Source organism: Chenopodium quinoa, unplaced genomic scaffold, assembly GCF_001683475.1.
Source record: "Chenopodium quinoa cultivar QQ74 unplaced genomic scaffold, ASM168347v1, whole genome shotgun sequence".
Classification (NCBI taxonomy): Eukaryota; Viridiplantae; Streptophyta; class Magnoliopsida; order Caryophyllales; family Amaranthaceae; genus Chenopodium; species Chenopodium quinoa.
This window is the reverse complement of record NW_018742864.1, coordinates 112,113-124,907: the sequence shown is the minus strand read 5'-3', so window position 1 is coordinate 124,907 and position 12,795 is coordinate 112,113. Positions and strand designations below refer to the sequence as shown.

Here is a 12,795-nt window from a genome sequence, read left to right as displayed (position 1 = left end):
CATATGGTTTTCGGAAAAGAAGGTAAAAATTCAATCAGGAAGTAAAATCGATCAAATAGTACTCGAATCGGCAAAACAAGAAGGCAGACTTCTGGCTCGGTATTGGAAGAACTCGGCGCGAGAAAATAGAGTCCATCGCGCAGCGATGACTCTATCGCGTCGCGATGAAACCATAATGTCGTGATAAAGCCTTTGCACAACGATGGACGTTGTTGTCTCGCGTCAGATCCTACATGCCTCGGCAGCTTTCTGTGTTCTCCGGATTTTCGATTTTTCGCAGCGTTTTTTCGATTCTAGTTGTGAAAGATATTTCCCAAATTTCCTACGTGTAAAATCCTACGTTTTTTACACATTACGGATGGTCTTTTTAATGCGGACCTTTTTATGCTTATGCAATTCATGTTAATCAAAATTACGCACATGAATATTTAGAACGTATCAAGTCTTATCCACTCATTTTTAATTATTGTCAAAATAAATTTTAGGAATTAAAATAGAAATCCTCCCTAGTGGAGTCGCCAAAAACTGTAGGGAATATTTCAAGAATCCCAAACTTGAGCTCCACTGTGATAATGTATTTAAGTATGGTGGCATCCAAAGGGAAGGAAACTAGAACAAAAGAGTCGCCAATAAGTTTTAGGAACTTGTAAACCATTCACAATCACAAAGATCGCTAACTCCATAGTGGTCCTGAATCATGATTGAATATTCATGGATGAAGCTACAAATCCAACCTAAAAGAGATTGAACCTGACCTAAATAGGCCTCTACTTTGTTCTTTTCATATTCATGTGCGTTTTTCAATCAACATACAATGAATATATTAATCATAAACCTTTTTAATATATATTGGTTAATTACTAATGCACAAACAAATCTATTATTGGTGATCACTTGAATTAAATCATATTAGCCTAAATAAAATTATTAAGGAAAAATTGCTAAAAATAATACAAACTTTGGCCCATTCTTTTTTAATAATACAACCTTTGGATTATTTTAATAATACAACCTTTATGGGGTGTTCATTTTAAACAAGATAAAATCAATTTTTCGGCGGACTTTGAGGCTAAGAAAGGGGACGGATGAGTTTTTGGTGGTGGGGATGAGGAAGGATGGAATATCCCCTCCCCTTCTCCCACCTCAAAACTCACCAAAAATTCGATTTTGTCTTGTTTAAAATGAACACCCCCTTAAGGTTGTATTATTATAAAATAATCAAAAGGTTGTATTATTAAAAAATAATGGGACAAAGGTTGTATTATTTTTAGCAATTTTTCCAATTATTAATTATCTTATTAAGCGTGATTTCAATTACAAATTCCCTTTAAACCTACAAGAGAGGGCGTGATCAAGCAATAACAATAATATCAAGCAACATAATAACATTGATACAACAAATCATCATCATAATAATAATCTCAATCTCATCAAAGCATAATATTATTAGCAAGATCATAAGAATAATACTAACATGATTAATAACAAGTCCTAGCATGTCACTAAACAATAAAAATCAAAGCTTTATCATTAACATGATACTAGAAAGCAATAGAAACAATCTAAGCATGATTTCTAAAGAAATAGAGCAATTGAATTACTCACTTTGAAGCCTCGTACCTCTTTCTATCAAAACAAAACTCATGTTAGTAAGTTCAATGAAAATATTAAATCAAACAATCAGAATAATAATTGAAATTAGACCAACCCTCATAACTATCAACCTTTCACGTCGAGGTCTAAGTCGACTTCGAGCTTGGTTATAGGTATTTGAGTCTCGTGATGGACGAATGGTGTATTTTGAAAAGGCTAGGCTTAGAAATCAAGAGAGAAAAAGAATAAGCTTTACCATAAACAGAAAAGAAAAGAATAGATGATTGTAGATGATTTGGAAACAGAGGAAAAGGACCCTATTTATAGAAAAAAAATCAACCGTAAACGATAGAAAAGAGTAGGAATCTGACTCGGATTAAAACTAGCTCCATTGTGACGCGACAGGGCTATCGCGGCGCGATAGCTAGCTCTATCACATGGCGATAAGCCCATTGCAGCGGCGATGGTTGTTGTACGATAAAGTTTCCGTACGGAGTCCTTCTCCTAATCAAATTAGTTTACTTAGAATCCGTACTTATCTGTAATCAAACCGGATTTAATCTTTTAAAAACACTTGTTTTATTCCAAATAGAACTCTTTATCTTTTCAAAATCAATGACAATTATAACTAGGGGTGTACAAAAATTGGTCCGGACCTGAAACCGGACCTGAACCGACCTGAACCGGACCGGACCTAACCCGGACCTGTTGATTCAGGTCCGGTCCCGGTTCTTAAAAATCCAGGTTCCCGGTCCCGGTCCGGACCCGGTCCAAACCCGGGGTTTTCAGGTCCGGACCTGAAACCCGGGAAAATCGTAATTAAAAAAAAAAAAAAAAAAAAAAAGAAGAAAACCAAACTCTGAAAAATTGAAACTGAGTTTTCGTGGACTTATTTGTATTTTCGGTGGACTCATTTGTATTTTTGGTGTTTGAGAATCGGGACTTTATCGACTTTATGTAGTTTTGTAATTGATAATTTTGGTTTGTATGTAATTATTAAATTATGCAACAGGTCTTAAAATCACAAAACAGGTCCATATGCAGGTCCATATGCAGGTCCAACAGGTTTTGTATTAAAAAAAAACGAAAAAGACACAAAACAGGTCCATTCAGGTCCAAACCCGGACCGGATCTGATTTTTCAGGTCTGGCCCGGAACCGGACCTGTTAATTCAGGTCCGGTCCCCGGTCCTCATAATTACCCAATTCAGGTCCCCGGTCCAAACAGGTCAGGTCCAGGTCCGGTCCGGTTTTGGACCGGTGTACACCCCTAATTATAACCCTAATCCCTTTAGAACTCAAAATAACTTCTAGAAGATTCTAGAAGATTAGGATAAATTCCAACGACTTTAGGAATACAATTATAATTAATGGACCCTCCACATGATTATTGGGTCGTCCATAAAATTCAATTAGGACCCACTTTAGTATTTTGGTTATAACTTTCTTATTACAACTCGTAATTGGGCTTATAATATATCGTTGAACCAAACTAAACTGGATTGGACATTTCTCATAAGTAGTATACGAAATGAATGATTTCCGAAAACAAAAATGAATTATTTTATTAGAATACGGAAGAATTCACGAGACTTTTCAACATTTCACCTCGTTTGATATTAAATGACGTGAAAGGTACTCATCACTAGGTTTGGTTTTTGGAGAGACAAAATCAAGTGTCTACACATATTGACTTAACCAATAACTTAAATGCTTCCAACAAATAGGGCGGAAACTATGCAAATTCTTAATATGGAGTAGTATGACAATAAAAAGGAAACACATTAAATAATTGGCAAAATTGGCCGAACTATGGCTTAGGTGCATCCAACACCCTGTATGTTGCGTTGTAGCCAAAACTCCACAAACTTATAACTTGGGTGCAAAGTGTAACCTTAGTGAGTTTTCCGGCCACTATTCTCGCCGGAGCTGGTAAATTAAATATTTATTTTTCGATTTGTGTCTCGAAAAATGTCCCCTTAAGATGTTAAGGGTCATTTTGGCCCTTAAGAGTCCAAATTGAACTTAGAATAAGCATAAATAATAGCGTAAATGACATTGGAAACTATCCAGATTCCTAATATGTAGTATGACAATAAAGGAAACACAGGAAATAATTTTAGTAAAACAAAATTAGCGTAGAAGAACAATATTTCACAAGCTGTTTCCACTAAGATTAATTTCTATTGCTATTGACAAAGTTAAGCAAGAGGAGTTTAGTTTGTGGAGTTTCTCCTGGAATAGTTGGGTCCAAGAAAAGCTACAGTAATGAAGATATAAAGAAGTGTGTTCTCAATGTACAACTACTTGCTTCCCAAAGAATTTGACATGATGACAGAACTCACATCTGTTTCATTCTTCCTCTTCATTGGAGATAATCGATGCTGTGCCCATTCTTCCAAGGCTTTTCGATGGAGAGAATTCATTCTGATATAAGGTCGTCTTTCTTGAATCATCTTCTCTGCATCTTTCCAATTCTCTACCGCTCCTAAAGCCACCAGTAATGCACACATTACTGCAACACTCCGTCCATGTCCTGGAAATCATACAACCAAATATAAAACTATTCAATTTTGAAAAGGACTTACTAACTGAAAGAAGATAATGATTACAAGATCACAAAATCAATTGATACAATTTTTAAAAAAATAAAAATAAAAATATCACAAGTCAGGTATAGAACGTCAAAATGCAGAAAACAGCATTGTATACAGATTTACGACTACAATTTTCTATTTTTATTTTTCCCTTCTTTTTTTTAAAGGGAAAATTCACCACTACATAAAGCAGACTTGATACCTAAGTTCCTGCCCTAAAAGAATAAATTAGTAGTTATTAATTCTCTCTTAAATCTGAGATGGTTTTGAGATGTTAACTTAGGAACTTGGAAAAAATTAATCTAGCTAAGATTTCTTTCCAAGATGATAAGAACAGTTGTGCATTAGCACACTGGAAAATGCAAAAAAAAAGGAAGTATAGTCAAATATTATATATTCCAGGCAGTAAATAGTTGCAAATAGACGTATATCTCACTTGATCACTGAAGTCAAATTTTGTTCCCATACACATACTTGCCCTAAATTATATATTTAGAATTTTTCAGGGGCTTCTTATTCACATTAAACCATAGCTGCGTAGTATAGTTTTGATTAGAAAAGCTTAAAAAATAAAGACCCCTGCCATCCTCGTGGCTATTTTGGTCATGGTGCTATTTTTGCATGACTACATGCGAGTATGTGACAACGAGTTGAATACTTCTGATGAAGAGATTGACATTGATTCTGTTCATGAAGTAGAGAGATCCTAGAAGATTTCAAAAAGAACATAATGAACTCTTGGCAAGACAAAGACTTTTTTTGACGATAATGATACACAATGTGAGAATTAGCCAAGGTAAATTATCTATGACTGCAGAATACAAGAGAGAAAGGGCAAAGGAAGAGGGCATGTAACCGAATAAAAAACCATGGACAAAAGTTGTTATAAAGAATCCAACCAGCAAGAGTTCCTGTAGATCAATTTCAATTGGCAATTGGGGACTTCCAAAATATCCATCTTCTCAAGCGAAATATTAGTAATTGTTTAATAACATTGACATAACAATGTTGCTACATGAAGAGAGGGCCACAACTAGATTCCATGGCTGGAAGACAGCCAGACTCGACTAAGAAACAGATAGCCTGGCAAGTGGAAACTAGTGAGGTCAAACTCCTAATAGCTTGATAACAGGATTCTCTAGGTTTATTGATCCCTCAAACCAATATTCTCAAAGGGGAAAATCGGTGGCTCCATCATCAACAAAATCTGATGGATGACTTCTAAAGATTCAGAAGTTTGTGGTCTTGAGAGCTCACGCTATATTTTTGTCCATTTTCTCATCATGTAGGATCAATGAGAGATAACCAAGGTGTTCATGAGCGTCTTAATTGCGTCGATAGACTCAATACAGTGGTATATAGATGTACAGGCTTCATTGCATTTGATTTATCATCTATATCATTAAAGTCAAACCATACTCCACTTATTTTAATGGGATACAGTAACAAAAAAAGAGATGATGCAATGCTTTTGGTTTGACAGTTGAAAATTTGTGGTTTACTTCTACTTATCAATAGATGCTCCAGGATGTAAGGTTGTACAAAAAGGGCATCTCAAAGGCTGTTGCAATACTTATATAATATTAGGATGAAGTAGAAAGAGTGGAGGAAAAAGGACTTTGGCAGCTTCCAGATGAAAATTTGGAAGGTCAGAGAACAGCTAGACTCTTGTGTATGTAGCAGACCATATTGATGCGCCTGTAAGCCGCATTTGAATTTGAGGAGGGAGGTTGATAACCTGCAGCTAAAGGAGAATGCTGGAAGAGTTTTGAATCTAAAGGGAAATGAAATAAGTACGTCTCTGTAACTCATTTTGCACCATTGCGGGCTTTAAGTTGGGAGAACAAAAGTATAGTCTTGGCATTCAAGATAACAGCATAGGTGATCGAAAAATGATTATATTTATTTTCAAAAGCAGTTTGAGTCCTCAAAACCTATATTGGGAGCAAGAGACTATAATCTTGGCATTCACAAATACAGAATAGGTGAGCGAAAATGTGTAATATTTGTTTTAAAGGGTTATTTGATCGTTTGACAAGGACATTTGCACAAACCTGAGATTAATCACCAAGGATGGTATAAATACTATCATTGAGCCCAATTATAACTCCTGCTCAGACTGTTGAAATGCTAATTTTATCAAAAAATTTATATTTAGTGTATTACCAGTGATGTAAGTCTACAGCTTATTTGGTCTACTTTGTAGTAGTAAGCACTCTAGTATTAGCTCTAATAATAATAAAAAAGTTAAATCTCCAGTTACTTAAACTGCCTTTGAAATTTTTTACCTTTGTATTATACTCCCTCCGTTTTTTATTTTATATGCATCACTTGGTGATGCGCGGAGTTTTAGAAGGGTAATATAATATTGTGTGTGGATGAATAATTTATTATAGTATAAGTAAGATAGGGACCATGAAAGAGAAAGAATGTGAGGGAGAGTAGATATTTTTATTATATAAGTGGGGACCATAGAGGAGAGAGAAATGATAAAATAATTTAAGTGGGGTTTAAAGTAAGAGAGAGAAATGATAAAATATAATATAAAGTTTCCAAATAAGGAAGTGATGCATTTAAAAAAAAAACCCCATAAAAGGAAAGTGATGCATATAAAAAAAAACGGAGGGAGTAAGTTTTAGGCACTTTTGGTTAAAGGCATAGAGTGATGCAAGAAAACTCGACTAGGTTGATGTGGAAGATATAAAGGTACTTTGGGGTGCCCTTTTCCTCCATCTGGTAATGTACTCAGAGAAGGTCTTGGCCGCTTGGCCCCTCAAAAACCTTGAAATTTACCTTTGCACCTAGAAAAATGACCTTCAAGTTACATTGAAGGGCAAAGCCTTATTATTGTTAGAATAATTAGCTAAAGATCTGTGCGCAAGAGATGAGAGTTGATGACATTAAGAAGAGAATTAGATGAGAATTGACATCTAAAGAATATTAATTTAGGGGGGATATGAAAGAAACATGGCAGTGCTAGATGCTTGGGATCAGATTATGCCTGATTTGAACTTGGATAAAAGAGCAGCAAGGAACTTTAGGGACTGAGTTGTGAAGGCTTGTAAAGACAGCAGCAAAGAAAAAGGGGATGATTGACCATGATTATCATGGTAGATAATTCTAGCAAAGGTTTAAGGCATTAAGCCCAAGATAATATCAACGTATTTATTGCTGTAGAGATTCAGTGTGCAGCTTCACACTACCTAAAGTTTTGACGTTGAAAAAATGTTGTTGTTTTAAGGAAAGATAGAAAGTTAGTCCAAGATGTATAACAGGATGAATTGTGGTGAGGTTCTTGGCTTCTTGCGGCTGCTTATCCTAGCAATAACAATGCATATTGGCTTGAGGTATGCTTTGGGGTGGCTTCAATAATGAACAATAGTTGTTTGAAGTACTTTTTTTATTAAATTTTTGAGCTTGATAAACATCAACTAAGAAGGTAAATGGCAAATCATAGATTTTTTAATAAGAAGAAAAAATTCACACAACAAGAGGTACAAAGACATTGGCTCAATCAGTCAATCAATGCAATCCTAGCTAAGAAGCAGGCAAGCAGCAAATAAAATGTCCTCAAGTAGTCATAGTAAATTCTTTCCGGGAATTATAAATGTTTGTAGTCTATAATAGCAATCAATTGACATGGCAAGCCAATTTCAAACTATACCAAGGGATTGTGATAACACATAATCCTCAAACCATTCCTTGTTCAGAATATTATACTGCCAAAATCAGTCATTCAGTTCCATTGCAATCGTATTTTGGAATCCACTCAGAAGAAATCTTTAAGCATTTTCACCAGTCTAATCATTCATAGCATCAACTACCAAACAGCAGATTCATGACAAAGGTAGACAGATACAATGAACTTCATTAATAAGTATATAAGCACTAAGACACAACAAATATAGCATAAGAAACATATTTTTAAGTAATACAATAACAAATCAAACAACATAAACAAGCTATGAAACAATTTACAAAAAAAGAATATTATGCTTCAAAAAGTCATACCATAAGCACAATGGATGAACACCGGCACTCCTAGAGCTCTCTTCCTGCAAGCCCATTTAACAGCAGACTCAATCTCCGACGGCTGAGGCGACCTCGTATCCCATGTAGGAATACACAAATACCCACTTCTAGTAAACTCCGAATTTCGAGGAAATTCACAAGTACAATCAATAACAGCAGGATTCTTAGGTGGAAACTTATCCAATGAACAAGGCCATCCTCCAACATACACACCCTCACAAATCTCAGTAAAAGGTTCCTCATGACTCAACAATCTCCGAACCATCGAAAACAGCCGTACAAAAAACAAAAAAGGGCCAAACATTACAATTGACCAAATTGGGAATGACCCATCTGTGTTCTTCCCCAATAGCATAGGAAGATTAATATGAGGGTTTGAAGCAATTGAAACCAATAAGAATACTAATGATGCATATAGAAATGGGATTGCTAAAATTGTGAATCCATTGCTTTTCATTAACACAAATATCATAAAATGAAGCAATGATTTCAGGAGTATTAACCTTGAAATACCCCAACCCATAATTTTTTTTTTTTTGGAGGTTGGAATTTTTGTATTGCAAGAAAAAGCTCAATAATTTAACTGGATTTATATAAATGTAGATGCTAAAAATATGAAAAGGACAGAGAACAAAAACAAGAACAAGAACAAGAATTGAAGTAGAAAATAAACCAACTACTGATTATTACTGATTCATCCGAAACTCTGATCAAGCATTGGGTAGAAATTTTATTACGGGGTATGATCATTTGGTTTGATAAATGGAGAGCTTGTTATATACTTATCGGGTGTACCGTACACTATAAGTATTTTGTTCTCATTTTAATTACATTATTGTTTTTTTGTTCTTTTGTTTTTTATTTAATTATTAAATGAAAAGCAAAAACTAACTTTGGAGTAGTTGGATATTTGGGTGCTGGAATGTAAGATGTACCCGAGTGTATATAACAAATTCTATGATAAATGATATTTAGATTTATATATAGACTATGCATATGCCTCTAAAAGCTAAATAAAATATATAAATAGAGTGATTTTAATATAAATTGCTCAAAATAATTAAATTCCATAATTATGCCATATTTTATCAATTTCCGAACCTATTATCCACACCGGCACAAATTATTTTCTTCCCGGCAATTTAGGTTTTTTTTAGGATTTTTTTGTATTCAGTTTTCTTTTTTTTTAAAAAAAAAAAAATTAATCAAGAAAAAGTGTTTTTACTTTTCTATTGTCATTTTGCAAAAGTTTGACCAATTTATGATTCATTATTATATGTCATGTATCATATGATTTTGAAAAAAAAAATACCAAAGCGATATCAAACAAGCCCTAAATTAATAGTTTTACTCTGAATGAAACCGCTTATTCAATTAGCGGTTTATTAAGAGTAAGAATTCTAAACTGAATTTTGGTATATGTTCATACTTCATAGTATGATGGAAGTTTAGCCTGTATGCCCCCATCGTCTAGCGGTTCAGGATATCTCTCTTTCAAGGAGACAATGGGGATTCGACTTCCCTTGCGGGTAGGGTACTACAAAAGGAAGTTAATAATTGATTAACAATAAGCTTCAAATTGAATTGATTCTTCCTGGGTCGATGCCTGAACGATTGATGGGGACAACTTGTAAATTCATTGGCAGGTGGGTTCATTTAGCATCACTGTGGTTTTTTTGTTTTTTTGTTTTTTGTATTTTAAAATCATATGATATATGTCACATAATGAATCAAAAATAAGTTAACCTTATTAAAATCATCATATTTTTGAAAACTAACAACATAAACTGGAAACAATTTTTTCATGTTTTTAGTTTTTGTTTAAAAAAAATAGGAAACTAAAAATAAAAAACGATGCCAAACAAGCCCTCATTAATAGTTCTATACCCTTTTATAAAAAATAAATAATTAAAAATCTAGTTTTTGGTTGACGTGTCGTGGATTGTATACGAGAACTTTTTATAAAATGTAGCGTATTTGAGGAATTTAGGAAATTCGAGTATTTTCTATGGAGATCACTCAGATAAATAAGTATCCAAACACACAACCTTAATGAATTTTGTGTGGTATTTCCCCTCAAAAAAAAATTGTGTGGTATTTGATCGTACGGGTGGACTTTCAATGGTTGGATTACACTAGCTTACAATATTCTAATCATTTGTGTTATACATATATCTGGACATAGAGTTTGTTTCTACACTCTTGTTTAATCATAGTATAACCCGACGGTACTATCAAGAGCCCCTTGTGTGTGAATTCAATGTGATCAAATATAACTGCTCAAATTAAAATTTGAATAATAACTTAGAATTTAATTAATTAATTAGAATAATCGGTGTTGCGCCTAATTAGATTAGGATATCGTTAGTTGTTGGACAATTTTTAAGTTAATGCGCTAATTTGTGCTTGTCAAGATCGAACGTATGAGTAGTGAATTTTTTCTGTGGACACAAAGTTCTAAACTAAACCATAAACTAACGTACTTAGTGTGGACTGTCCATAAGTCAAATTGCGCCCAAAAATAGGTTTTTAAGGAGTTGGATAGCATCAATTGGCCTGGTTGTTATTTGTTTTAATTTTATATGGATGAGTTATGTGTTATTCATTGCATGTATTTTTTCTAACTTTTTTATGTATAAATGGATTGTATTAATCAAGTACTGCCTCCGTGCCATAATTAAATGTCTAGTTTCCTTTTTAAAGGTTTCAAAATTATATGCCTGTTTCCTTTTTTAGTAAGTGATTTTTTACCAAATTATCCTTATTCTCCAAATTTATTTCCCAAATTGTCCCCAAATCAGTGTGATGTGACACTACTTTATTTACTTTTGCTTTTGACATTTAATGGTTGCACAAAAACATTTTATTCTTTTCCTTCTTAAATAAAAAAATTAAAAATAAAATAAATAAAAAAAAAACATTTTATTCTCTCTATTCCCCATTCTCCCATTTGAACAATTGCAATTCATGTGCTGCATATAAATTAATTTGATTAATCTTTTTATTTTTTATAAACAAATGTCATTGGTATTTTATTTTTTCTATTAAAGGATTGTTGACATGTGCAAGCATTTAATTTGATTATGTTTTGTTGTAATCAAAGCCAACAATTAATGTCTTTTTATTCCCTTTGTATTTCTCATTCATGGGTTCTAAGGATACTCCAAGTTCCTTAATTCCCGTGTAATTTTAGAAGTAGACATCTAATTAAGGGACGGAGGGAGTAGATTAGAAAAAACCCTAATTCTAATATGAGCCCTAATTTACTTGAAATTGCAAATGATTACTTAAATTAAATTAATGATTGAATTGTTAATTTTCATTGGGTTAGTTGTTTAAATTAACTCATATAAACCCTACTTTATGAATAAGTTTGTAATTTTGATAATTTTGAAAATTAATTAAATTAAGTTGTTTATGCATATTTAATTTATATAATATATCATATCATATCACTAATATATATATATATATATATATATATATATATATATATATATATATATATATATATATATATATATATATATATAAAGCCGGTATCGCAATTAGGTCACGAGACATCGACACTTGGTATTCCAGTTTTTCGCCAAGTGTCGATCCATATAGGAGATAAATATGTATTATTCTAACACATATGATGCTAAGTAAGCGAATTTTGGATAAATTTTTAAGATAAAAATGTTGTATAAATTTTTATTATCGATAGAATTCTAATATTTCATATATACGAAATTAATCATAACTTTTAATTAATATATTATAACTCAATAATATTTCCATCATAAAATTCCTTTTAAAAAGTTCTTTAAAATCAGACCCATTTATAATATATTTTAATAAAAAATAATAGAAAATCATTATAATCATTTAATTACTAATCTAATATATCTAATTAAATATTATTATATTAAAAAAAAGTATGTAGGCATTTTTGGAAAATATTCAGCGCGCCACATAAGTAAAGGTATTATATTGAATAATAAGAAATTAGATTTGTATTTTATTTTAGAATTAAAAAAATCACTTGCTACCTAAGAAAAAGTGACGAATGATAAAAAAATAAATTATATTGACACCTAGGTAAATGTAACAAATTATATTAGACATCTAAAATTTTAATGTCACGTGGATTTAAAAACCATAAATAAAATTATCTTATAATTTTAGAAAAAGACATTTATCTTATAAACTAATGGTAAAAAATTAAAGATAAGTACACAAATTTATAAGATAAAATTTGATAGCATTTATGATTAAAATAAAAATTGTTCCAATTCTGTATCAATACAAAACCACATCAAGTGAATTTTGTGTTAGTAATTTTGTGTCAGTTTTAGGTCATGATCAATGATTGGGTAATTCTTAGCATAATTTATAAAATCCATGTTTAAATATACATTTGTAATTATTACTTAGAATGTGTTTATTTGGGATACGTAACGATTGTATATGTTTATATTTTGTTTTCACATGCAGATCTAAATATCTAATTTAATTTGAGAAATAAATTCGAGCAAAAATGATTGATCGAAAAATTAACTACGAGTTTCTAGCTTGTTTGACACACTAAA

At 32.3% G+C, this 12,795-nt stretch overlaps 1 protein-coding gene across 1 annotated transcript; it reads right to left on the bottom strand.

The window, feature by feature from the left end:
- Positions 1-3,675: 3,675 nt before the first annotated feature.
- Positions 3,676-9,176, bottom strand: LOC110726167 (uncharacterized protein YnbD-like). Its single transcript, XM_021905624.1, has 2 exons — positions 8,201-9,176; positions 3,676-4,128 (listed from the first exon to the last, which is right to left on the bottom strand). Exons 1-2 carry the CDS (start codon positions 8,742-8,744, stop codon positions 3,896-3,898), a joined length of 777 nt encoding a protein of 258 aa, XP_021761316.1. The 5' UTR covers positions 8,745-9,176; the 3' UTR covers positions 3,676-3,895.
- Positions 9,177-12,795: the final 3,619 nt, after the last annotated feature.